The sequence below is a fragment of the Bombus huntii genome, chromosome 7 (genome assembly GCF_024542735.1).
Source record: "Bombus huntii isolate Logan2020A chromosome 7, iyBomHunt1.1, whole genome shotgun sequence".
Lineage (NCBI taxonomy): Eukaryota > Metazoa > Arthropoda > Insecta > Hymenoptera > Apidae > Bombus > Bombus huntii.
The window spans coordinates 8,781,017-8,808,943 of NC_066244.1; the positions used below are offsets into that span (position 1 = coordinate 8,781,017).

Below are 27,927 nucleotides of genomic sequence, written 5' to 3' on the forward strand. Positions count from 1 at the left end.
AGTGATATAGAACGTGTATTTTGTAAAGATAAGAATTATTTCATTGTCTTAAACATAAATAATTAATGTAATCTATCTACTAATGTATAATACGTAGATGGCGTTTTCAATGTTACCACGTGTAATTTAAAAGTAATAACGAAAATGTTATAACTATTGCTTGATATTATTATTTCATTTAGTTATCATAGGATTGAAAACATTTAAAGATTGATTGATTGCTCAATTGTTATTGAAGTTTTATAAATTATACATTATACATTTTTTTTCTATATTTTGACAACGTGTATTTGTACTTATATCAGTTTTACAATATGTTAATTTTTCTCGTTGCAACAGCAAGTCACAAATCCTAATTAATTTAGATTGTACGACAGTTCATAATTATTTATAAAATTACATAAAAAAATCTTTTTACATTTGTATCATGCATCTTTTCTTCAACTACATGTCAAGTACATATTACTTGATAAGATAAAAATTAAATTCAATAAAACATGACTGTGACGGATAACATGTTTAGAACTTATTGTCAAGTTTGAATATTTATCATATTGTACGGTAATAAATTACATAATTTTTCAACAGGCAAACATCCAAACCTGTTTTACATAGAATTTTAATTCTCATCAAACAATCAATCGTAATTAAAATTTAGTTCTAAATGCATAAAATTTAAAATCATAAGTTTTTGCAGTATTTCATGTATGCTATAAGAATCAAAGTGTAGATAATATGTTTAGTTGGTTAAGTCTCTGCCATTAGATATTAACAAAAACACTAAATACATTTTGACAAGACGTATTAATAATACTTGCTAAAGAATATTAAGGTCTAAAATGTTCCTTAATCTACGATCAACGTTGCAGTTTAGCGCTCCAAGCAACACACTATTGAAATAATAACAATATCGTTAACTCTTGAAAACACAAGACATAGTTTTTCCAGTTTTTACATAAATCAGTATTAATAGGACATAAAGGTAGCAAACAAACTTTAAAACATTCAATACATTTTGATTACATAGAAACATTACAACATTATGCTAGAAAATAAATCTGCTTTTGTAACGAGAAAGGTCACTGTTTAAGTAAAGTAGCCTTTGATATATAATTTATCAAAGAACTTTAATAGTCCGTGAAATCTGTTATTCTGTTATATATCTGATTTTCCTTTATGTTTTGGGGTAAAAATGAACTATGCCGCAAACTATGCTTATCGTACTAAGGATGCTTGTACTTGTTTAAGTATAATGAAATAGTTTGCTATAATGAAAGTGGACCCTGGCATACATTCATCGTGAATACAAAAGCACCCATTTTTAGCAAATAATACAATTACATTGTCAAATACATATATACTGTACGTCATGAACAACTCTTTATAATCAGTCAAAATTTCGTTTTTATTTGTAGTTCCCACTTTTCCAACAATAACGTTGAAAGCTAGCTAAGCTTTAGAAGAAAAACCTTTTAGGCTCAAAATACTGTATGCATTCACGAATTACTTTTCAAAAATGACAGTATTCGAGTACTCTTCATTTGTGTCTTTCTTTTGTTATATCCCAGAGATTTCCAAACTAATATGGAAATTTAATCATGTTGGATAACAAACATTCGACACTAGTGTACAACACTGAATGGAATAATCAATCAACTAATAATATCCATAAGACTTTTACTGCCATAAATTGGTGGAAAGCGTTTGTCCAGGAAGTGTAGTTGTAGCAGTAGATTTCCCTGGGGTACTTGAAAAATTCGTGCCACCTAAAGAGAGTTGTGCCATTTGTTGTGGCAACTGAAATGTAAATATAGTCATCATTGTCATTACAAGAATTTATATTTGCATATAAGTAACAAATTTATATACCTGTGGGCTAAATGTAACAGATTGTTGCTGTTGTTGAGACGTTAAATTGAAAAAAGGATTGCTACCAGGAGCTGGTTGAAGATTTTGTGTTAACATTCCACTCCAACCATTATTACTATTAATATTAGACTGTCCTAATTGCATCACCTAACAATACACAAAACAATTAGTTTATCGACAAATAACTCCAATATGTGTAGCTTGCCACACACAAATTTATGTACCATCTGGGATTGCATTGTAATCGCAGGGTTAGGTACACCATTCATCTGATTTATCTGGCCTACATGTAAACAGTTCCCTAAAGTATTTGATGCTACTTGTCCTAATGAAGTAGAATTCACTGTAATTTGATTCTGGGTGATAGGTAGTTGATTAGGTGTAACAGACATCTGGGTGGGAAGTTGAGTCAAGGAACTTTGTTGATTTGGAAAATTAGTTTGTTGACCAAATGGTACTACAGTTGGTATTTGATTATACTGAACGGTAGATTGTTGAGCGTACATTCCACCTAAAACATGAAATACAATTACAAAAAATACAAAATAAAAATTGTATCCATATTTCAAACTCAGTGGTGTATTTAAATTAGCAAATGTATGTATACCAGAAACTGCAAACATTGCTGATTGTTGATTACTTGGTGTACCATACAAGGCTAAAATACTGTCTTTGGACATTTTATTTTTTTCTTGAGGTGATGGTGCTGGTTGATCGAAAAAACTTTCTTCTTCACTTTTACTGATTGTTGTTGATGCATTTGTAGTTGTATTAGAAGTACTATTACTTGTTGAAGCTACTGAAGCTGGAGGTGCAGATAAAAAGGAGGAAAATATATCATCTCCAGCACCATTTACACTTGTTTGATTTTGTGCTGGAGCATCTATTAAAAATTTGTGTATCTTTAGAAATATAAGTTACATTTAATATCATTATTGAAATCTAAGGGAAGAAATATATACCTAAGCCCAATAGGTCTAGAGTTGCAGAATTATTTGCTCTATTAGGTTTAGGACTAACAGAACTTTTAGGTTTTGGCAACTGAGGCACTACTTCTGGTTTTTTTACAGGTGGAAGTATAGCTTGATTATTTGAAGTTTTGGAATTTTCCTTTTTCCTCCTACGTTGTCTTTCTGCTTCTTCATCAAGCTCTTTATCCCAGTTGACCTACACATTTATTAAAGAATTTATTTGTATTTGAATTTTTATTATACTTTAAGAGCAGTTGATTTTTTTAAATGTGATAGTGTTACCTTTGGTAAAGGAGGTGGTACCCATTCCCTGGCTATATATTTTTTATGTTCATACTTTGCACGAATAAAATTTTCAAGACTACAAACAGTTTGAGGTCTTCGAAAACTATCTGGAAGATTTGCTTCATAAACTGCTCTTGCACGGGAGTTACCCATTTGTTGTAAACTCTAAAAATAAAAATGTGTTACATTTATCATATGTTATACTTGTATTATAAATAATGTTCATGATTAGAACCTATGAAATAAAGATATAGCTATAAACATACCACTACTTGTTCTGGTGTCCATGTATCTAAGTTAACAGATTTTACTTTACTTATATGAACTCCAAGATTTCTATGTATTCCAGCACAACGAATACACAAGAATATACCTAGATTCCAACTAGCCCATCTTGGTCCTATTAAACATACATAAATGTGGAACTAGTGCATACAATAAAAAAACATATTTGTACTTAATTTTTAAACAATATTTAACAATATAGATAAAGAAATACAGTGCCATAAAATTTTATTTGTACAGAGCGTATATACCATAATAAGAGCGTATATACCATAAGATTTAACAGAAATTTGACGTAAAATGAAGCAATTAAAGATTCAGGTTATTTAAAGGTTTATTGATATATAAAATACACGAAATAAGGAAATGATAAGGAATGGTAAGTGTCACTTGTCTGAAAAGTTCTTTATTAGAGATTCACAGAAAAAAGGAGAACAAGTAAGTATACGAATAAAGAACGAATAACGAGGAAACCACGGTGACGTTCACTCGTAATCGCTGTCATCTAAGGTTTTGTCACAGAGGAATTAAAAATCTATAATGTCTTACTAGGCGGAACTAGGTCGTTTTCAAATCAATATCCATGACTTAGATGAATATACATATAAAATACAATTTTGTAATATTTGCAGGGAGTGGATAGAATAATGGGGTTCATCGGTCGAAAGGAAACAAGACATCGCTAGAAAATATACAATTGACGCACGAACCTTTTGCATCGCAGTCGACACAATACTTATTATCCTCATCACGTAGCATTTGTATCAAAAGATTTTGACATTTTTCTTGTATTTGCTTGGAACGTTCTTTTTCCAGGCGGGACGTCATTTCTATACAGTGACGAGGTTTTCCTGCACACAGACCCAAAACAATGTTTTCTTCTTACAATGCTGGACACATACCACATACGAGAACCGTCAAGTAGTATGCTGTAATGGTCAGCGAACGCCCCCGATAGTTCAATTCGTTACTCACAGAAACGTCATGTAGTTGAAAGAATTCTATTCGATTGTACTTACACTCTCGTTCTAATATCTGAAACGAAATAATGAGTAGATCGTCAACGATAACGACTCTAACATCTATCTCGTGTTTCTATCTATCGATACCTTTTTGAATCGTGTAGTCACTATAATTCAAGTAAGCAAGTATATACTCTACTGCTCTATCGATAAGCCACGTAATCAATTCGTATATATGTAAATTCAACATGTGCTTCATTATAACACAGACGATATATATCTAACATTCAATGTATTTTGTATCATACGATTTAGGGGATTTCTAATCCTTTTATTAGTAGTTAGTGGTTTAGTTTCGCTTTCAATGATTCTTTCAATGTACCGATAAAATATCGTTATAAAATCGTTAAACAATTGTAGGATAGCTCCTTAATTTTAATTCCAATCGCTACTAACGTCGTAATCTTATTCTACATCAAATAGGTAACATCACGCATCTGACACAAAAATGAGAAAATGGTTTCTCTATTTATCGACTGTTGGAATTTTTTTACCGGCCGTCAAGATTACAGCTCAGCTGCTGCTATCTAGTGGAGAAAATGTGTCTAAACCGGGGCGTACTCGCTTGATTGCGTCATAAGAGAAACTGATTTTCCTACGTAGTCAGCCATATTGACTCGCGCGTAAGGACATTGAAAGCAGTTCCTTATTCGTTGTGCTCACGGTTTGAATTAAATAGTGCGTTGTTATCACGGAAATTTTCTAATCCAGTTGCATTTTCTATGAACTGTGATTGCTCGCTGTGCGAAGAATTGGGAAATATTAAGGTACGTAAGCAATAAATATTTGTACTCGTGAGGGGACTATTTGAAAATGGTGCGAGTATGGGCCGTGGCCGCATCCAGCGTCGCCCCGCGATTCGACGGACCTGTTTCGTATTCGTAGCCGTCGGTGGAATTGGAACAAGAGTTGTTTATGTGCTTATGGTAGGAAGTAATCCGTTATCTGCTGGGGAAAAAAACAATTAGTGCTTCAACCCTGTGTACATTTTTTCTTATTATATCTTTATCTCTGATTTTCTCATCGTGGTGCATTATTTAAGAAAAGATCGCGTCTATATCCTATAGGTAAGTTTATTAGTTTTCAGATTTCATTTATTACTTTCGTGACACACTATAACAAGGTTTTCTTCGACAGTATTAAATCATTTTAAGATATTAGACATGAAATTAGTAACAAATTTATACAGTTTTCAACTTAATGCCGATGAACTAGAATGCATGTTTTTAAATACCAATGTTTACTATCATTTTACAGAAGTATATATGTATATATCGACTGTTACATAGTGATTAAATTTCTGTCATTTTATTACGAATGTCTCATTGAATTTTTGTATAAAAGTTGATATTGTAAAAAGAATATGTATTATTCACATAATCTCCAGTGATGTCAAAGTATATAATGGAAAGAATAACATCTATCCACTGTTATACATATTACTAAAAATGTCGAAGATATTGATACGTAAATATTTCGTACTCTACATATATATATGTTTCAATCAACAGTATACGGAAACATCTGCTTGGTCCGGTTGATAGAAATTTCCGATACAATGTTTATATCTACTATCGTAGTGTTTTTCTTAAATTGCATGAATATTACATCGTGCAGCATGTGAAGCAGTGTTTAAAAACTAAACTAAAACTATTGATCTGTATACTAAAAAAGATATGCTATACAGATACAATTTAGATCGAGACGGTTTAATGAAAATAAATAAGCATATAGTCACAATCCTGTGTCTGCTTAGTAAAATTCAATATGTATACTTTACCAAATACACCTGTATATTTTTAGTAATTGCAAAGACCATAGTTTTACCATTTCAACAAGTTTGCTATATCTAGTGTTGAATTTGTAACAAAATTTGTTAGGTTGTATAATGATATATCGCTGTTTACCAGAAACTATTCGATTAAAGTAATCTAAGAATTTTGACAGACAAATGGAATCGATAGAGTCAAGATTGAATACATTCTTTGTGTGCCATGTATCGTATTTCGTCAGAAAGACTATGTATCATCCATTTTTTTGTGAGTCGTGATACGAGACGCGCAGAATCCGTTGGAAATCGGCGTTGAACGAAAATTAAGAAAATTACGCTGTCACTAAACCGAGAATAATTGACAAATTTTAAATAACACCGTGCAATTTATTTCCATTATCGTATCATTCCCGCTTTCATGCGCGACCCTGAGGCTAAAGTGCTTTCCCGAAGTGTGCCACACGCTTGGTACTTTGCCATGCACACTCTCTCTTTCTCTCTCTCTTACTTTGTACCGTAGATTCAATCAAACAAGGAAATTTCCAGTGATTTGTCGAACTTGATAAATTTTTGAATTATCTGCTGGTTCTTTTATCGAAAATCTATAGCCTTTGGAATCTATGATTTAAAATTATACGTTAGATTTGTATAGATTGTCACTTAAATTATTCTAAAACTATGAATGTTTTTAACAAATGATTTTATTGCTATTAGAGCTACATACTGTAGAATAGTATGGCACGATAGAATTAATTTCTAAAAATTGATATAGATAACAAAATTAATATCTACATATAAGTCATCAGATAGTACGGAAGAATTTTGTTGCTTTAGATGACATCGATCACTCATATGATTTTACCTTCTACGAGACCTTTTGTTCGAGCTTTGCAATTTCGTCATTTTGCCGGCGAACGCTTGTTACGATCAATTAGGTCAATTATGTACTTTGTCGCAGAAATGCCAGCTTTTCGAAACATCCATTAGCCCGGTTGCGTTTCTAGCTCTTGCCAATGATCGATCGGAGCTTTCTTTTCTGCATTTCAATCCACATACGTACATATATGCATACGTTCTTAAAACTCTCTGCAACGACAACTATTCTTCGCGTTATAAAATTTTCTTCGTATGCGTGATACAGATTATTCCATTTTATTTGACAACATGAAATCAAAGAAATATTTCGATCATTCTAATCGGTTCAAATTATACATAGTAGCGGAGACTAGCTAACGCGTAGATTAACCAATGTAAGTATAGATACCAGCGTGTATTTAGGATTATTGCCTCAAACGATGCATACCCGTTAACCAGAGCAAGGAAGTATATTCACGAGCGATGCGTGTAGGGAGGTGTGACGTTGATAGGAGGTGATACACGACACGACCAAAGTTACAATGAACTTGGGGGAACTGAGCTTACACACCGGTGAAAATACACCGTATAATGTGGCTTTCTCCCATACACACGGAGCTGCGTGCACGTGAACTATGACACAAATCCCGTTCAAATGTCTTGACTATTGAAATTCTCAAATTGATAGCAAATCGATGGACAGATTTTTAGTTATATACTTTGCAAAACATTATCAAAATAAGAGGCATTGCGTTTTGTACAGCTTGTTCGAAATAAAATGTTTGTTAAAGAAATGTAAATATAAGAAGAGTGATCTACTTTGTAATTGTGTAAAAGGATTAGGTAGTTCAGGTTTAGAAAGTACACGAAATTTAGTTCAGATTAGTCAAGTTATTCGAATCGAAAGTGTTTGATGAACTTAAATAACTTCAAGCTATAAGTTATATAAGTTCAGTTAATTAAAATCACTTGAATTTAAAACACGATTATTTTTAGTAGTAAAGATTCAGTATGAACACAAAGAGAAACCATTCAGAAAAAGCCGTTCGCAAGCCAACGATTACTCATAAAAATTCATATATCAATTTGTTGTTATATCGAGTAAATAAGTAACGCGCGATTGGTTGGTCGATCGGTACGTCGGAGAATGAGTAGCATTCATCGCGAACGATAATCGGTGCTATTATCAGACACTTTTATCAGTCTATTGACACTCAGTCGGTATTCTTATCAAGAATTTCCATATTCAATAAAAATTGAAACACGTGAATCCATATTAGTTCGTATGATATAATAATAGTATCTAACAGTTTCAGGCGTATCACACCTGTTAGCATAGTAGCGTATATATTCCGCGTGGTTGGCCGATTCACGTAAAATTTAATTGTACGGCTGGCTGGCACTCGCGTACTATGTATGTATCTGTCTTCCGTAAAGCAATCGCCGGAAGTATTGGCGTTCCCCGCGCGAAAGAAACACGAAAGATAAATGCGAACAAGGCGTGGCTACGATCTACGATCGTCACGTGCTCCGCTGTACTATGATTGGCACTGTAATTTGTGATCAACTTAAATAGTCGTTCGTGTAATCCTTCACGTACGACATTCAAAGCAACATGTAGAGTAACAACGCGCGCTTAAAACACATCGTATTCTTAGTTTGTATATTCACCACCGATTTATATTCTTATATACAGAGTGGTTGGTAATTGGTGGTACAAGCGGAAAGGGGGTGATTCTACGCGAAAAAAGAAGTCGAAAATATAGAATAAAAATTTTTTTAAATTTTTTTTTTTAATTTCTCCATCGAGACAACGATCTACAGTGAGATCCGTTATAAAGAGACGCGATAAAGTGCACGCGTACCGAGCGAAAATTCAAAGTCGATTTTCTCGAAAACAAAGTCTCGAACGAAAAATTTTTGTTCTATATTTTCGACTTCTTTTTTCGCGTAGAATCACCCCCTTTCCGCTTGTACCACCAGTTACCAACCACCCTGTATATATATATTCTATCGGGCATTTTATGGGTTACACCATGTTCACAGAATATATCTACCATACGTTTTACCAACGCTTGTATCCCTCGATTAAATCGCGCATGTAATAATCAACGAGATACGTGCTTTCTTTCTTTCGCTTTTTCTATTTCCGTCATGGCCGCTTGGCGCATCTAATCGTTGAGAATATTTTCTCTTCGGCGAATCCCTGTGGCACGCAAAGCCTCGTTCAGTTAGTCAAGTTACTTGAATTGAAGATGCTCGGTGAATTCAATAAGTTGACTTCAAGTTTATGATCATACGAGTTCAGATAGTCGAGTTGGAATGGTTTGCATTCAAGCAACCTTACTTACAATATCTAAAGCCTTTAGATCAGTCTAAGTTATAAGAATTTAAGCAATTTAATAAGCAATTTAGAATAGCCTTTGCCTCGTCGTATCTTGCGTATAGATTATCGTACTTTTCTAACTTTACAATATGATATGAAACAAAAAACTGGCTCTAGAAATCTAATTAAATTAAGAAATTAATAGAAATTGATTAGAATTGATTAGAAAAATTGAATGGGGTCGATTGGATTAGCTTCCTGAAGACTCACATGTATAATTTAAGTAGATGTTACGATAAGATTATTATACGTATGTATGTCGAATTTTATTAAAGCTGAAAAATTTCTAGCACGCGAGATGTGCACAGTTTTGCAAGAATGGAACACTTCTGTGTTTCCACGAAGAAAGGGCACGGAATTAGGGTCGTGAGAGATTTTCAGATCGGAAAACTTTTCACTAACGGGCAACTTGGAATAAATATTCCGCGAGTGAAGGCGCGCACTGGGAACAGGGAACGATTTAACCATGAAAAAGCAGAGCGCAATAACGATGCAGAGTAACAGCATCGTAGCGTTATGGTAGGACACGGCCAATTATCTCAGTTTACGCGGGGAAAAAGTGGCCGTAAAAAAAGGCCATTGCCATTGTTGGCACCAAATCACTGTGAACCCAGAGAAACAAAACGGAAAGACTGCTCGTTTATGATTGCGTTTACGTTTGTACAAAGAAATTCTATTGTCGTCGTGAAAATTCAACGAATTCAGTAAAAACTGGTTGTTCTTTACACATACTGGAACATAAGTGGCATACTGACATATATAATATTTGTACTAACGTTCTTGAAATTCTTCTAAAATTGTATAGTGATCAAAATTAAAGATGACTCATACGGCATGGTGTGTAACACGCGATCGAGGCTGTATTACACGTTTTCGTCGTGAACGAGCTCTCGAGCTTTTAATTCTACGCACACGTAACAGACTCCTCTTTGAACACTTGTAAACGAATCCTCGTGTAAAAATACACGAGGGAGTCGTAGCGCGGTGTTTAATTAAAGTTCGAACCTTTCACTCATTCTCCAATCTAACGCACACGAGGTCGCTTATTCTTTAGCTCGAGAACGTAATTGCTGGTTAATTTCGCCAGTTGAAATTACGAGGCGAGGCGTTTGCTTGCTCCTTCGACTGAATAAATCTACTTGCAACCAGCGGAAAACAGCGTAGGGTAAAATTCGTAAGTCTGATTTGAACGAACGAGAGAAGGAGAGAAGAATCGGTATATCCTGGTTGGTAAAATTTTCGACGACGTTTTTACAGCTTTCAGACCTTTAATTTCACGCATCAAAGAATCTTCCTCGCCCTCTGTGTCTGTTTCCCCTGCTCTTGTCTTCTCACCCCTGCAATTCCTACCATTGAAACTCGCGACAGAGGAAGACCTACGATGAATGCCGCTGCGAACGCGATGAAAGAAAGGGTTGAACGAGAGAGGGAGATAAACGCACGGGGAACCCCGTTGTTTTCGATCGGTGAAGCGGGACGCGTCTGCACGACACCGATAAAAATTCTCTTAAATTGTGTACGCACCCTCGCGAATGAATCGACTCTACGGTTAAATCTGCGCCTGTCTCTATCACTATGAAAAGTCACCGTCACTCCATCGTTTCTCGCGAAAACGAGCTCTGATTCTTTCTTCCCCTTCACCATAATTTTCACGCGCGAGAGATTCGTTCTACTCGTTAATCTCCCTCGACGTCAGATTCTCCTGAGGCGAGCAGCAGGTCTGCTTTCTGGTTGAGATCTAAATTTCTTAGAGACATCGTAAAAAATCTTCCTAAAAACTTTCTTGGAAGAGAATCGCAGCTGACGAAAGGTAGTAAAGTGCGAACGTTTATGTAAATTTACATTTTTATGAACAAAATGAACGAGCTGGTACTTGAGCAGAGATTTGTTTCACGTTAGATATTTTATATCTATATGTTTGTGTATTAAGAGCAGCTTAAAATATTCACAGTGTAGTAACAAGTGGTGCATTTTCGTAACGCATCGAATTTTTTTACCTCCTGGGAGATCAGGTGGTTGGCAGGAGGACAAGCAGAGTTCCTTTTTCTCTTTCTAGTCGTATCAGTTGCATGGTTAGTAGCCATAAGTTTGGCCATACTTCAGCAGTCGTTTGTTACCACTCACCGGCCGGAAAATTGCGAGCTGGCAAATGAGCTACTCTCAAGTCGCAATGATCAACTCAACGCCTTTTATCATAAACTTCTGAATTTTATCAGGGCATTAAGATTAGAATATAAATTTACAGGAACCGAGCGATTTGTCATGATAGAGATAATCAGAGATTCGTATGATTTAAATATCGCTCGTTGAAACGTCGATCGATCAAACATCCCCTAACGGAGGTTGATACTCGCCTCTCGTGTCTCTGAAAGAACCACGTGCATTTTTATCGATTCGTCGAGGACACAATGTCTCACACGCGAACCGGAAACTCGTATTAGGTAGAAGTCGACGTCGACACAAGGGATTTAAATGCCGGCATTTGAAACGATCGGGTCCACTTGTGCTCGAGTTGGAGCACCGTGTATTCATTCACGTACAGTTACGAAGTACCACCACCATTGGGTTAATAAACCCTGTGGTGCATGCATATGCAAAGCTGACGTGTTTTCTAATGACATCCTCTGCGCTTCGTGCTCTTCCGCGAGTACAGTTTGCGGTATGGTTTCGTCGATTCGTTAACTGCGTGCCTCGGTATTCCATGTGGTACACCTTGATAGTTAAATTACTAAAACGATGTATTGCCTTCCGTTAAAGTTTCGTTAATTGGGAATTATGATACAATGCATATGGGTATCCTTTCATTTCTCGTATGTTTCATTAATCTTAGCTATAGATTACTCGTTTCTGAGAGGAGTTTGAATTTTTATTTCATTAGTGCAATTCAACGGAGAATTTTGGAAATTTCAGCATTTAAGTATCTTCGATTGTAAAGAAACTTCAACAAATAAATACATGAGAAGTTTAGAGCAAAAGTGCAAAGAACAATTTGCAAAGGCAAATTTAAACAAACTGGTGATTTAATGAAATAGCAAAGTAGTGGCTAGTAAAATAGTGACAAGGCTGCGAACATCTATAGGTAAAGGTGAAGGTCGCGACCGAAGATTAAAAAGCTATTTCTTGACTCTAATTTCATAGAAAAGTTTTTGCATGTTTACTTGTCGTTTGAATAGTAATTGATTTTTTCAATCAGATATACTAACTTTCTGTCTCGTATTTTCTTCCATTACCGCATCATTTAGGAATTTGCGCAAACTTTAGTAAATTTCAGTCTCGCAGATGAAATAAATAATTCCGTGCAACCGGTCAGAACTTCGATCTCATCTATTTTTATCAAGGTGGAGCAACGCGCCTCGAAAGTAATTCTGCGCCGCCGTATCTCGAGAGGTATGAATTCATTCATTAAAGACGATAGCTCTTTAATGCTTATGGAGGATGAGACGGTTGTCCACTCGGTCTCACCGAACGTGTGTACACGATAGTCGTGGGCGTGTGTCGTGGATCACGCGACCCTCGTTTACAATAAAACTCTTTGACACACACGGCCAAATGAAACCCACGCGTTTCTTGAAAGCATCTCTTCGCGACGTCGACGAAAAAACCGAATTCTTTCAAACCGGCTCGCTCCATTCAACAGGCCTTTAAACTTTCAGCTGACCCGTTAGTAAAACGAGACGATCGACCGGTTTCTTCTACGTGTCTCGTGAATCTATGCTGTCCGTTTTAAGTTTCCAATGTTTCTTTGGTATCTATCGCGGCCTGGAACGTGGCCTGCGCAGACGGTTGAAAACCACGTCTCTTACCTAGCATTTCTGGAATATCGTTGATTCACTTAGTCAAGGCTTTAACCTGGTCGATCTTATTAGAGTGTATATGTATACGTATATATGTATAATATTGGTGAACACGTCATTGTGCCTGTTAACCGAGATATTACTTCATCGTGCAGTAAAGAGTAAAGAGTACTGTAAAGGACGTCTGCTTCCAGCGATGACGACATCAGACTTGTCGAACTTGCACCGCCACGTATCTCTATTTCTATGAATTCCAGCACGATTTCTGTGATCTCTACGTGTTGTATTTAAAAGTTGAATACCGTTGAATCATAGATATTCAATGCATCGCACCTGTCTCTGTACCACACGACTAATTTTATCATTTGTCTAATAAAATCTGTGATGCAGGAAGTTTCTTCTATTTTATGTCAGAGTATAGTTGCCAAAGGAGTTTACTCTTTCTTTTTTTCATTTTTTTTTTTTTTTTGCTCGCTGTTCAGTTGTAACGTTACGCAACAACGCGACAGAGTTCAGATTTATGTAATTACTCTTTTGTTGGGATCGATGGTTGCGTGTCTGTGTAACGAGATATTCGGACAGAATTGAACGTTAAACCGTGATTTCCGTTTTAATGATAATGCACGCGGGTCTCTCCCTTTGTGTATTTGCTCGTGCGTGACTCATAGGACGCTCTCGGCTCCTCAAACTATCGCGAAAACTTCGGGGAATCACTGCGAGTGCATTTTTTCGCTCGTTCTCTTGCAGCAAGACTGCACTAATGGTATTTGCAACGACGAACGGCGTCCTAGTATGTCTCCGATTCCATGCAATTGAGGTTGAATTACTATTTGCTCTCCGGCATTGCATAAGGGACTATGCTCAGAGCTACAGACCTGTGCTCGTCGATTTGAATACTATGTATATGGTCTCAGCAGACCGTGTCGGTCAGGGTCATGCTGCACATTATTTTCATGGCTACGTTTTACTTGGAAAAGATCAATTCTGGATTTCGAAGGATTTTTACGCTCGATGCTTTTTTATTCGAAACCCTTTACCATCGATTCTACGCTCGAAACACGTTCTCTTCGGTTGATTGTTGAACAGACGCGATATTTTTATAGCAACTTTATCGCGTCTAACAATACCTGGCTTGTGTATTTTGGTAGGCTTGGTGTTATAAATATCGCCGGTTTATTGGCTTTGTATCGAGATATCTTGCGTGGACGTGTATTGCCTTCTATCTGTCTCACTCAGAAGGCGAACGACCTGTGACAAATGCGCACACGTGTCTCTGTTGCACGTAACTGCAACTTGTTCTCAAACTTTTTACGAAATCATTTGTCTAGTAGTATCTTTCTTTAGCGTATGCCGATACTGGCGGATCCTAGACGTTGTAGAAACTCGCGCCGTTGGGATCTAGGTACTCGATGTAACAGTACATTCTATCTACAATGTTTTCCTCTTACTGTCTGGAGACCTCGAAGATAGAAGCGAGCATGTTGCGTATATGCATTAGATGATAAAACGAGCAAACGTTCAGATCGTTACAAGAAAGAAATGAGTTTTTATTGCGGAAGATCTCATTCAAATTATACATTTGTATAAAGTAGTAAATAATTTCAAAGTACATACTTCGTTGTCTTTAATGTTATTTCTTTTTTCCTGATATTTTCCTTATAGTTAACGAGATAAGAGTTAGGGTGTTTTATAGACCGGGGTATGTGTAACTCGAAGAGCTCCGGCAAATATTGATTATTTCTCTACATGGCACCCTCTGGTCTAGACGGGATCTATACTCGAATACACTGAACCAACACGCAATATTATTTCTTCGATGTAGTTGACGATTAAGAAAGCAGATCTATTTAGAGGATTAATCCATGCGTCGTTGGTAGCAAAGTAAGGAACCTGCTATATAACATGGATTAACACGCGCAAATCTTCTTAGCACAGGATTGAAATATGCCGGAGGAACAGAAGTCCGCTGGTAGTCAACCAGAGGTAACGGCAGAAAATGGGACTGGAACAAACTCGCCGACCAAAAGTCCAGTGAGCAAAGGCAAAACAGCTCTTGCAAGAATCACTTTGCTAGATGGAACCGTGAAAGACTTCCACATAGATGTAAGCTATCAAATTTTTCTTTCATCCTTCCAGGAGAATGAGTTTCCTCGACGTTGACGAAAACCGTATGAGAAATTGATTTTGTTCCAGAGGAAGGCGAAAGGCCAAGAATTACTTGACATGATATGTCAGAGTATGAATTTGATGGAGAAGGATTATTTTGGCCTTATTTACGAGGACAGACACGATTTGCGAAACTGGTTAGATCTGGATAAAAGAATCGCGAAATTTGTGAAAAGTACGTAGTCTTCTTTTCTCTTTCTTTTTCCTCGTATATTATGTGATATCATTGTTGGAAGCAATTTATGTTGGTTTTATCTCTGCAGACGAACCATGGAAATTTAATTTCGAGGTGAAGTTTTATCCTCCGGACCCAGCCCAATTACAAGAAGACATAACTCGTTATCAGCTATGCCTTCAAATTAGAAACGATATTATCACAGGCCGTTTGCCGTGTTCGTTTGTAACTCACGCTCTTCTAGGTTCATATTTAGTTCAATCAGAAGTCGGAGATTACGACCCAGACGAGCATGGCCGTACATATTTAAAGGATTTCAAATTTGCCCCTAATCAGACTCCAGAGTTAGTGGAGAAAGTAATGGACCTTCATAAAACGCATAAGTTAGTCTTGTTTAATGATTAGCCATTTATCCAAATGATAGTAGAATTAATAATAAAGAAAATTTGACTAATTTTTAGAGGTCAAACACCCGCGGAAGCAGAACTCCATTATCTCGAAAATGCAAAAAAGTTAGCGATGTATGGAGTTGATCTTCATCCTGCTAAAGATTCTGAGGGCGTGGATATAATGTTAGGTGTATGTTCATCGGGTCTTCTCGTCTATAGGGATCGATTAAGAATCAATAGGTTTGCTTGGCCAAAGATACTAAAAATCTCGTACAAAAGGCATAACTTTTACATAAAGATTAGGCCGGGTGAATTTGAGCAATTTGAATCGACGATTGGTTTCAAATTAGCTAACCATAGAGCTGCGAAAAAGTTATGGAAAGTATGTGTAGAACACCATACTTTCTTCAGGTGAATAATTATTTAATAATGATTTTAAGTAGCATAAAATATATGAATAAAGGTAAAGTATAAGATAAAGTAATATACACATTTTTTAGGCTCATGAGTCCTGAGCCTGTAAAGAAAGTCGGTTTGATACCACATCTGGGTTCTCGTTTCCGATATTCAGGAAGAACTCACTACGAGACAAAGAAGACTCCCATTGATAGACAACCTCCACAATTTGAAAGATCTTTAAGTGGTCGTCGTCCTACATCTCGTAGTATGGATGGTAAAAAGACTTCTGATACTTATTAACTTTAGACGCAATATGCAGCCAGTGCCGTTTTGACACTTTTGTCGCAAAGTTATCACTTTAAGATTTTGAAAGGTATGTGTGCATTATACAGCGTTAGGGGGTCCTAAACAAGTTGAATCTTATGGTTCAGAACCAAGTAAGAGGCATACAATGAGCTATGAACCTGAAATGATTCCTGACATGGAGCATATAGATCAACGGCCTAGTCCAATAAAAAAACAGAAAGAAAAGGTAAAAAAGAATACATTTAAATATATCAAACATAGTAATAGTTAGTAGAGGATGCATGGAATCGTCATGCAAATTGAAAATTATTCCATGAGAAATTCTTTTAAAGGCAATATTTCTGCGGTCTACGCTTTCAAACAAAGCTTTTTTCTAAAGAGTTTATTGTATAATAATAAGTTCAAGTAATTAATTACCTTTATTGTTATCATATATAATCATTCTTTTTAAGTACTATTGAAATCCTAATTACATTATACAACGGAGAAATTGTAGAACATCAATTGGTTCACGTATAAGCAAGAGATAACATATTTCATAAAAAGTTGGAATTAATCATTATGCACTATTGTTTTTAAGTCAAACGGATAATATCTGTAGACATGGCATGTTGATAAGTTTTTGTGTGCCATGTATTAGAGATAGTTGAATGCATTAGATATCTAATACGTTTACTCCAAAATTATCAAAACAAGTTGAATAATGCACATGCAAGTTAATTAACTTGAATTAAAAATTGCACATGTTAAGTTAAAAACTTAATGGGAAAGCCAAACTTAATATTGTTTCTATCCATTCTACATAATATTTGGTTAATTAACTTGTATATATTCATATGGACTTGAAATACTTTTATGCAAGAAACTTAGAAATGTGTAGATTTTATAAAGTTTTATCTTACAATTATTATCGGAAATTGAACACATGGCATTTGTATGTAATAATTTAATTTCACAAATTTGAATTCAATATTCACATCCTAGTGCTTCAACCATAAAAACTAACTGACACCTAACTAACACCGGTAGCTCTCACGCAAAACAAGTGCTGGAACAACATCAGCTAGCAGTACCAGTAGTCTGGAAGGAGAATATGATGCAGATCGTGGCAAAAAGGTATAGAATTTCACCTGGAACATACTGTCATGCATTAACCAACATACTTTTATCTATATTAATGTATGTGACCATTTGGTGTTTTCCTTTTTTTTCGGTGCATGTTGCTATCTTTTATTTATTTTTTGCAAACATTATACGGCCATCGCCTCAAAGTTGAATTTCTCAAATTTTTTAAAATTTCTTTTATCATACATCACATGAGCATACGCAGGCGCAAATATTTTAATAAGCTATTAAACTGCGCTAATGCTTATGTTAGCATGCACATAACGATCACTTTATATAATGATTTATGTCAAGAAACATTCAAGCAAAGAAATGTACCATAGATACAAGTAAATTCTTCAGGAAAGTATATTCATCTAAAAAAATTAACAACTGATATTTTTTTGAGAGCGCAGACCGTAATTAGTTATCCAGCATGAAATATACGCTAAGAGAATGTGAAACACGTAGTTTATAATAGCATAGCGATAGAACTGAATCGTGCTTATTGCATGAAGCGATGTGTGACTATAAATTTACTTATAGAAACCGGTCGGAGGAATTGCGGTCCTACCGCCCGGTGGTCTATTTAAGAAGAAGAAGGATAAGAAAAACGAAAGCGAAAAGGAAAATCATAATGATCTCAACAATTCTGATTTAATAAATGAAAGTGCTATTATTGATAACAACGACGTGAAGTCACCCAATAAAAAAGAATCGAAAAAGAAAGATAAGGAAACATTAGAAAAAAGTGATAAGAACGAAATAAAGTCACCTAGTAAAAAAGAATTGAAAAAGAAAGAAAAGGAAACACCAGAAAGAAGCGCTTTTATTGATGAATTAAAGTCACTCACTAAGAGAGATTTAAAAAAGAAAGATAAGGAAATGCTAGAAAAAAGTGCTACTCTTGACAACAATGAAATAAAGCCACTCAGTAAAAAGGAATTGAAAAAAAAAGAAAAGGAAATGTTAGAAAAGAAAGACAAGGAAATTTCAGAAAAGAAAGACAAGGAAATGTCAGAAAAGAAAGACAAGGATATGTCTGAAAAGAAAGATAAGGAACAGTTAGAAAAGAAAGACAAGGATATGTTTGAAAAGAAAGACAGTGAAACGCCAGAAAAGAAAAGCAAGGAAATGTCAGAAAAGAAAGGCAAGGAAACGCCAGAAAAAAGAGATAAGGAAATGCTAGAAAAAAAAGATAGGGAATCATTAGAAAAGAAAGACAAGGAAACGTCAGAAAAGATAGATAAAGAAAAGAAAGACAAAATAAAGGTAAGTACAGTAGAATTTCATTTATCTGAACACGTTGGGGGATAAACTTCATATAATAGGAATAATAGGATTCTTTTTTATTGATTATTTTCACTATTTATGAATTGTTATAGATGTTTATATAATTGGAGTAGCACTCAGAAGTAGTCTAGATAATTAATTGTAGATAATTAACGTGGTGTTCTATTAATAATAAATGTAAAATAATGTAAGATAAGTAATGTTGAATGCTATAAAGATTATCTGATATGCAACTGATACACAAAGTATTAAATACATCATAAAGTATTTAAATAATTTTATTTTTTAATAAAGTATGTCATAGTATTTTGGCGCTTTAAACAAAACATACAAAATTTACCTAGTATTCAATGTGTTCATTGGACATTACCTAGAATTTTGTTCCAATAAATGAAATTTTGAAATGTTATAGTGAACAATCCAATTATGTGAACTGTTGGTTCCCTTTAATGGGTTCAGATGAATGAAGTTTCACTATAGGTTCTATTTGCACTGTATGATATTTGCATAAACAATTTAGAGTATTTAATTTGCCACATTGTATTGCTGCTCCATTTTTCCCTAAAATTTGTCCTTCCTTTATTAGTATGTGTTTTCACTAAATGTTGATTGAGTATTAGAACTATATTATATATCTCATCTTCAATGAATTCCTTTTTACCCCCCTAATTTCTTGATTTACGAGTTTATCAATTTTAGTTGTAATATATCCCTATTGATTTTCTAATTTGAGTTTATTTTGATCTAATGGTTTATCATTCTTGGTATGAATAACATCTACTTTCAAACCATCTGGAGGTAATAAAATGTCAAAGTTCCTTCATAAAATTTAAAGTATTAATAAACACCATACTTGGTTGGTAATTAGCACTTTCTTATTAGTGTGCAACAGACATAATGTCCAATAAACATTACTGGTGCGTTCTTATTAATGTTTGGTATTTACTGTTCACTCAATTCTATAGATTCCACATAATTGAGACTAGGAGATCTGAAAGAGGAGTTCCAGATTCTTTGGATTTTCTTTTTTCTGTTAATACTACTTAGTACTTTTTTCTCTTCATCAGGCACATAATTAAAGCCAAATCTTCCTCACCTGCAGTAGTTAGTAGTCGCTAATTGCGAACTTCAGATACAACTCTGTTTCTTTCATACAAAAGTTTAAGTAAACGATCTTCTAATTGGAGAAATTTCGATTTCTTTGTAATTGTGGCAACTCTGAGGTATTTTTCGTCTCTTCCATACTTGATTTTTGATTCAAGAATTGTCCTATTTACTTTTCTGACACAGATTCTTCTGTGTCATCTTCGTCCTTTGACTCTTCTAGTTCTACATTATACTATACTATTTTAAAGGATATACGGGATGTAATAAAACCATTTTCTTCAAAAACGAAGAAAATTTTAACTTCAAGCACTACCCCAACAATAGTGAAAACCACAACTAAACAATCTGTAGTGAAGGATCAAGAAGGTGTGACACAAAACATAGAAGAAAAAGTAGAAGATCTTACACCTGGAGGCACAGGCCAAGTAACTGTTTCTACACAAATTAATAAGGTGATGAAACTTTTAAAACTATCCATGATATTAAGATACATAAAGTAAAGGAAAAGATATTGTCAAAAAATTAGATATTTTCATTTTTTCTCTTTTTTTTTAGTACTTTTTATTTAGCTTCTTCTTATGATTTTAAAACAATTTATAGTATCCATATTCCTTGATTAAATTTCTATTTATCCCAGCTTATTGAACTGTTTGAATGATATTTATTGAATGATATATTATGGTATATTGTGAGTAGTCTTATGATATAGATAGACTGTAGACATTGTTATATGATTCTTAGATATTAATTATTTAAATACTGCATGTAAGAAATATATGTCATTAATATAAGTAGCAAATGTGATTTTTGAACAAAGAAATTTTTTATCTTGAAAAAATATATAAATATGTAACTTACTAATATTCCTCTATTTACTATAATTTTATATGTACATACATATTGCTGCTTTATTATAAGACATTAGTTACCTTGTAGTTGTATTTAGGCAGAGGCATCAGATGATGGTAGGACCCCATACATGACAGCAACAGCTGTTACTACACGCACTGCTACAATGCATGAAGATCTTGAAAAAAATCAGAAAACCAGTCAGGTTTGTAATGTTATTATTCACGTTCTTAAAAAGTTTTAGATGACCTGCTTATTTGATTGCAATTTTACTCTACTTGTTCATATGTTGTATGCAAATATTTTTAACTCTTTTATATATATTTCATCATATTTTTTTCTATAAAGCTAGAATTATTTTTTTATATTTTTTTTATATTAGGTAGAGGAAAAAACTGTAGCACATACAACAGCAACCAGTGCAACAAGACAAGAACAGAGAGTGGTAACTCAAGAAGTTCGAACAACAAGTCATGTACTTTCTGGTGAACAGGTAATGATTCATTAACAGCTTAAAATGCTAAATATATCAAGCTCACCACTAATGGATGAAGCATGTAAGCATTTATGTAAGTGATAATAATCACATACCGTGTTTTGATTGATCCTAACATTAAATCATTTAGAATATGTTCCATGTTAGTAATATGGTCATTGCACATATATATTTAAATAATTTTCTTTAATATTTACGGAAATTCGGGTAATATCATGAAGCTTTTTGGTTTTTATAACATATACTTAATTTTAAGTGTATAATATTCATTTTTTGTGTAATATACATATTGATAAATAAGAATCATGCACATTTAGTAAGCATATCACGGTATCATATGTTTAAACAAAGGGATCATAAGTTTAGTATATCAATAATACTTAATTCATTCAGGATATTGGTTGACTAATAAAGTTTAACCAGTGCTATTTTTTATTTAATTATTTTTTTATTTTTGTAATTAATTTTGCCGGCTTGGTTAACACATTGCATGGTGTAGCTGTTCTCACGAAGGCTCAGTACATCCAGTTCAAGCAGTGATGATTCAGGTACTCCAATTGACCTTGAAGATGATCAACAGGCTTTCTACAACCAATATTATCAGGTAAATTTTTAGGATTGAAAATTACTAAAAAGTTATATTCTTTTAGAAACAAAATTTTTTGAGAATTTAGAAAATTTAGTTCTGAGGATGAATCTTCACAAAGGTACATGCTTAAATATGTTTACTGTACAAGAAATATGTCCTATAATGGATAAAAATTCTTAGAATAATTAGTAAACTATTAACGCCAATTTTTTCATATAGATTATATATTATTTAGATTATACACAGATATATCATATACTTTTAATCAATATCCATTTTACACTGATACTCATTTGTTGATATTCATGGGAACATAAAAATGATATTCATAAAATCATAGTAAAAAACCTAATCTACTCATTATTTCAAAGGCACTGGTTTTAAGGTATTAACCATTAATCAATAAAAGTAACATAAATTCTATACTTTAATAATGCTTTGGTTCTTTGTATTATTTAATGTATTTATACTTGTAATATATTAATATAATTGTACAGTAATATACTGCAATATAACTGTTCAGTATATTATTTTTGCATTAGATATATTTTTGAACTCTTCTTTCTGAGAAGAGATAGAGAGAGAGAGAAAGAGACAGAAATATCATTTTATAAATTTAATTCAGGGTGATCCAGCTGGTGTTGTTGAAACAGAAACGCATGTTTACAAAGGAGAGCCAGAAAATAATGTAACAACAACTACCACAGTTCCACTAGTAGCAACTGAAACTAGAAAGGTAGCTGTTGAAAGTGAAGATGGTATGTACAGTGCAACCGGGGAAATAGTTAGTTCTCAGACAATATCCAGTAAAACTCGCACTGTTGAAACGATAACGGTAAGATTCGAAATTTTTTAATTTTTAATTGTTAGTATCTGTTAAGTGCATACGTTATTGCATTTTCAGTATAAAACTGAAAGAGATGGAGTTGTAGAAACTCGTGTAGAACAAAAAATTACGATACAATCAGATGGCGATCCGATTGATCATGATCGAGCTTTGGCAGAAGCAATTCAAGAGGCAACGGCAATGAACCCTGATATGACAGTAGAAAAGATAGAAATTCAACAGCAAACAGCGCAGTAACTTGTAATGCATCAAAAATCACCTTTGTAAGAAGGGCACTCTTTGTCTAAAAGATATAATGCTCGTAATTTTAAAAAAGATAAAATAAAAAATTAAATTGATATATATATATTATGTATATCTTGGATATACAATGAATGGCAAATGATTTGACTTAGTTTTTGCTATTGCCAATATTTAATTAACCATTTTATCATATAAAAGGCTAATTAAAGCAACATTTATCATTTAATATATAAGAAACATTTCTTATAACAAATGTTGTTCAATGTCACGAGCTTCAACTTGATTAAAAATCAAGTTCTTACAAAAAGATGTCATGGTACGTTGTACCATAAACAGCAGTGTTCATATTCAAAGTATGTATTATTTACATACTCAAAAACATAAATATATATTAAACATATTATGTATACATAGCTATATATATATGTAAACAAAAGCTAATTTGTTTATAACTATAAAAATATGACAGAGTGCCCACAAACTTACATCACTGCTTCACAGCGAACAAAATCATGATATTCACGCGATGTCTCATGTAATAAGCATATTAAGCTATTCATATAAAGTTCGTTTAAATAATGTTCAAATCTTGTTCAACAATATTAGAGGAATATTCAAAAGCTTAATTTTTTAACATCTTTTGCAGATTTTCTGTTGTAATTTAAATTTCTAATTTTAAGACTTCGTCTATGAGCCTAATATAATAAAAAACATAACAATTAAAACATCTTAAAAAACGTTTTGACAAGTCAAGCATATGTAATTGTAATATGCGTTTAAACTATATGAACATTATTATATATATATATATATATAAGTCACTTGGAGAAGAATATATAGAAAGTAACAGTGGAAGACTTATAATATCTAAGTAAGAGACATACAAAATTTTTTTACAAGGCTTCATATGATTTAAATGTAGCTTTTTTGCAATAATTTTTTGTATATGTTAATTATTTGTGACATATTTTTTTCAAAGTGGATATTACATAATGTTTACTGTATGACAAAGTCAGATTTCTCTAACTATGAAATATTAATATATACATTAAAATAAATACATATATATATATTATATATATGTACATGTACACAAACATTTATGATTATTTGGAAAAGAAAATAGAAATCTACAAAGTTTCCTGTAACTTATAGTATTATTATCCAGCAATGTAAATTGAAAGGAGATACACATTGTTAACATTGCTATTGTATACATCTTTTATTTAATAATTTAAAAATATGTATTTGGAAACTATGTAGATTTTCAAAATATACTTCAAAGATTATAAGATTTATTAGTAATATTAAGATAAAAAATCATATGTATGTAACTTCATACCAAGAGCTACGATGCATTGGTCAGCGTATATGTCTAAATTTAGCTGTAACTTTTGTAGTTTTAAGACTACAAGTTCATATAAGATTTTATTTGTTTAATAGGTTATTTAATTTTTGTATGAACAACACATAGATATTGCTAAGAAGGAGGAAAGGCTGATAACCTGAATTTACAATAAAATTATTAAGATGCAAGTTATACTTTGCAAAAATAAAGCTATATAAATATATAATGTTATAAATATTAATACATACCGCTGCTTCATATATTTATGTGTGAATAATATATACGTATATATATTGTACATGCATCAATTATGAAGCAACATTAAAATATGCATGTCACACTGTAGGAGGCTTGTTTATACCTTTGTTCTTTCAAGTGTTGATTAAAAAATGTCACTATATATTACGTTTGCATTTTGCACAAAGCATTTATTTTATGGTACTAAAAAATATGTTTCACATGCTAATAATAAAAAAATCTTTTTTACTTTTCTACTTTTTACCTAATACATAATAAAGTGAAAGAAATATTTACATATACATTAGTTTAATAGCTGTTTATATTTATTATATCTTTTCTTAGTGATTGTGAACTTTGTCCATGTACAGTACCAATCAGTATTGTTATATTGTATTATGTCATTTTATACGTATAAATAAAAAACATTAAAATTTCTATAGAACAAAGGATAATCATAGACCATCTACGTGCGAATTGCATTTCGTCTTATGTGTCACATTCTGTTATACGCTGACAGCTAATGAATTGTTCAAATTTTATAAAATATATTGATCGTAATCTCATTTTACTTCATAGTATTAGTTTATATTTCAAATATGCTCAACAAGTATATTAGTTCTTATTTTTTTATTTATGAGCAGTTTTAGAAATTTCGTAAATCGAGTTTTATGTCTCGATATTATAAAAGGCAGTAAAATTATGTTGAAGAAGAAATTGATTTCCTACTTGTACCTTTTACACCATGTAATTCCATAATTTATATATTTGTTTTTATTGTATCTAACATTCCATGCTTATAGTGACTAACAAATATGTATTATAAAAGCCTGTGTCATTTAAAACTTATTTATTCGTTTATTCGTATTATTATTATATATTTATAGCAATTTTATATTAGCTCTGCTTGAAGAGGTTTTTCATTACATTCAATTCATGAGCTTCTTGTGTTTCAGTTACTCACAAAGTTAAGCTATAAAGATAAGATACAAATCTTCAAGCAGTGTACAAATGTAGTTAATAGTATTTTGTACTTTAATACTTCTGTGGTTCATTTAGTGATAACACGATGATTATAATATTATATACTTAATATTATAGCTATATAATATAATTATATAATAGTATTTTATGTGTAAGAACGTCATAACTGTTTAACTATGCACGTTTTGTTATTATTAAATTGTATTATTGTTTGACACGCATGAATTTCAATGTACTTTATTTTAGTTATGAAAATGTTATGTTAATGCACATATAATATAAATGTCGCCTTAGTGCTAGAAAGTTGTACAAAATAATTGTAATTAGTTTGCCTCCAGCTTTTTAAGATAATTTGCCATACACTTTTTTTCAACGCGATTTGATCATAGATTTTATTTTTATCTCATACACGACTTTCCAGCATGCAGGCAATAATTAATGGTTCATATAGAAATTATTTAATACATAATTATAAAAAAATTTAATGCAAATGAGAAATATACAATGAATTATAAATAATTTTCTAAAAAAACATATTAATAAACAAGAAGAATACCTCTCATTCAAAAAGTTTGTTTTCTTGTATGCAGTGTATTGTCATTAATATGTTCCTAGATTCAAATAGGTGGCAATTTAATAATTTCACTGTTTAACAAAGGTTGTACACTAGGAAAGCTCTTAGTCTTAATTACATTACCCCAAAATGGTTTTGTGGTAACATGACCATTCTTTACAATATTTATACCTAATATAATTATAAAAGTTGATTAAATATTAATAACATTTTTACATGTATTAAAAATTATTTAAATAGCTTTTTGTATCAAGTTACCTATTTTCCATGATGGAAATATATATGATTGTGTTTTATTCATCGCAGATGTAGTAGACAATTTTGCATCAGGATGTTGAAATATCGCCCTGGATATTGATTCTTTTAATGAAGGCGGTAAATTTAACGAACCTGTAATATGAAGATATTCATTAAAAGTTTATGTTTGTTATGAAAAAATTGTCAATAATCATACTTGTAATATCTTCATCTAGTGTAGTATTCAATAATTTCTTTGTGTGATAAAGATGTTTATTTATCTTAAATCTTTTCATGAAACATTTACATACATCTGTAACCATTTTTCCGTCAAGAGTTTCTGTAAGTTAGCATTATTTAGAGAGCAAAATGTAAATGGTAAGAAGAAGAAATCCAAATAAACTAACATACTTATTGTGTCATTATTTGCGATAAGATTTTCTTTGCACCTATAATATTGAGTTACAGGATTGCCTTGTAAAGATAGATCTATTAAAGAAGTCAAAACACTTATACTTTCTGTTAAATCGTTGATATCATCAATACAATTATTTGTCGCGTCTAAAACTTCTAATTTATGCAATTCTTTAATGCTTTTCAAAGATGCCATTTTATTACCCGAAATGTTGAGTACTTTCAGACAACGCTAAAAAATATTGTATAAGTAAGAATAGAGAATTAAAAGACAATAATCAATTCAAACTTACAGATAAAGTGAGTACACTCCGTGGATCAAAGCATAATGATTCTCCAACAGATAACTTTTGATTTTCTACTTGCAAAATAGTTAAATTTTTTAAACATTCAAGACCCTCCACTACCAGTATTTTGTTATATCCTAAATAAAGTGTTTGCAATTTCTCAAGAAAATTTAAATTTTCTATTTTACTTATTGTGTTATGTTGCAAATATAAATGCGTCAAGTTAGATGCAAAGTGCAAATTCTCTATTTTCGAAATATTATTATTTTGTAAATATATTACTTTAAGATTCCTATAATTAACAAAATTACCCTAAAACAATATGATTATATGTATAGATTATACCTCGTTATTATTTTAACAAAATTAACTTACGATGCTACTGATAAACATATTGTTCATGCGTAAATGAGTTAGAGTATATAATTCGTCCTTCTTTACTTTCTTGCTAAGAGATTTACTTAATTGCATTTGTGAACATTTTCTCTCGATATATTCGGCGGTTAATCGCACCATGATTGTAAAATTTTATCAAATATAATAAGCGTAAATATATAAAAAATTGAGTGGTTTAGTCGTAATTGATCAAACATTTGTTGGAATGACGCGCCTTTTAAACGTGACATCTATGTATTTCTTCATGAA

The 27,927-nt window shown here is 32.6% G+C and overlaps 3 protein-coding genes across 13 annotated transcripts; 1 reads left to right on the forward strand and 2 right to left on the reverse strand.

The window, feature by feature from the left end:
* Nucleotides 1-214: 214 nt before the first annotated feature.
* Nucleotides 215-4,584, reverse strand: LOC126867610 (stromal membrane-associated protein 1). 2 transcript variants are annotated; one of them, XM_050622295.1, is made up of 9 exons: nucleotides 4,430-4,584; nucleotides 4,121-4,339; nucleotides 3,392-3,525; nucleotides 3,123-3,290; nucleotides 2,832-3,036; nucleotides 2,477-2,752; nucleotides 2,094-2,380; nucleotides 1,870-2,016; nucleotides 215-1,797 (listed from the first exon to the last, which is right to left on the reverse strand). In XM_050622295.1, exons 2-9 carry the CDS (start codon nucleotides 4,236-4,238, stop codon nucleotides 1,678-1,680), a joined length of 1,455 nt encoding a protein of 484 aa, XP_050478252.1. In that variant the 5' UTR covers nucleotides 4,239-4,339; nucleotides 4,430-4,584; the 3' UTR covers nucleotides 215-1,677. The 2 variants fall into 2 exon arrangements, with proteins under 2 accessions (XP_050478252.1, XP_050478254.1); XM_050622297.1 differs by having other exon boundaries at nucleotides 4,121-4,261; nucleotides 4,430-4,565.
* Nucleotides 4,585-5,029: 445 nt separating this feature from the next.
* Nucleotides 5,030-25,995, forward strand: LOC126867601 (protein 4.1 homolog). Of its 10 annotated transcripts, none has more exons than XM_050622274.1 (15): nucleotides 5,030-5,199; nucleotides 15,174-15,341; nucleotides 15,432-15,579; nucleotides 15,668-15,962; nucleotides 16,041-16,379; nucleotides 16,469-16,641; nucleotides 16,760-16,899; nucleotides 17,703-17,789; nucleotides 18,324-19,049; nucleotides 20,426-20,629; nucleotides 21,124-21,231; nucleotides 21,409-21,519; nucleotides 22,022-22,126; nucleotides 22,737-22,946; nucleotides 23,016-25,995. In XM_050622274.1, the coding sequence occupies exons 2-15, from the start codon at nucleotides 15,183-15,185 to the stop codon at nucleotides 23,193-23,195; spliced, it is 2,985 nt and encodes a 994-aa protein (XP_050478231.1). In that variant the 5' UTR covers nucleotides 5,030-5,199; nucleotides 15,174-15,182; the 3' UTR covers nucleotides 23,196-25,995. The 10 variants fall into 10 exon arrangements, with proteins under 10 accessions (XP_050478231.1, XP_050478229.1, XP_050478234.1 ...); XM_050622272.1 differs by having other exon boundaries at nucleotides 5,032-5,199; nucleotides 15,169-15,341; XM_050622271.1 differs by lacking the exon at nucleotides 5,030-5,199 and adding an exon at nucleotides 5,256-5,499 and having other exon boundaries at nucleotides 15,169-15,341.
* LOC126867624 (protein phosphatase 1 regulatory subunit 42-like) lies at nucleotides 23,977-27,798 on the reverse strand. The gene is made up of 6 exons (XM_050622322.1): nucleotides 27,658-27,798; nucleotides 27,289-27,594; nucleotides 26,993-27,227; nucleotides 26,799-26,921; nucleotides 26,603-26,734; nucleotides 23,977-26,515 (listed from the first exon to the last, which is right to left on the reverse strand). Exons 1-6 carry the CDS (start codon nucleotides 27,796-27,798, stop codon nucleotides 26,388-26,390), a joined length of 1,065 nt encoding a protein of 354 aa, XP_050478279.1. The 3' UTR covers nucleotides 23,977-26,387.
* Between the last annotated feature and the right edge of the window lie 129 nt (nucleotides 27,799-27,927).

Coding starts and splice junctions, on each gene's coding strand:
- LOC126867610 (XM_050622295.1), bottom strand. CDS start 4,238: ATGACGTCCCGCCTGGAAAAAGAACGTTCCAAGCAAATACAAGAAAAA. Junction 3,526..4,120: donor TGTCGACTGCGATGCAAAAG/GTTCGTGCGTCA, acceptor TATGTTTAATAG/GACCAAGATGGGCTAGTTGG. Junction 2,753..2,831: donor TCTAGACCTATTGGGCTTAG/GTATATATTTCT, acceptor AATTTTTAATAG/ATGCTCCAGCACAAAATCAA.
- LOC126867601 (XM_050622274.1), top strand. CDS start 15,183: ATGCCGGAGGAACAGAAGTCCGCTGGTAGTCAACCAGAGGTAACGGCA. Junction 15,963..16,040: donor GACCTTCATAAAACGCATAA/GTTAGTCTTGTT, acceptor ACTAATTTTTAG/AGGTCAAACACCCGCGGAAG. Junction 16,380..16,468: donor GAACACCATACTTTCTTCAG/GTGAATAATTAT, acceptor CACATTTTTTAG/GCTCATGAGTCCTGAGCCTG.
- LOC126867624 (XM_050622322.1), bottom strand. CDS start 27,798: ATGGTGCGATTAACCGCCGAATATATCGAGAGAAAATGTTCACAAATG. Junction 27,595..27,657: donor ATATGTTTATCAGTAGCATC/GTAAGTTAATTT, acceptor ATATTGTTTTAG/GGTAATTTTGTTAATTATAG. Junction 26,735..26,798: donor ACTAGATGAAGATATTACAA/GTATGATTATTG, acceptor TTCATATTACAG/GTTCGTTAAATTTACCGCCT.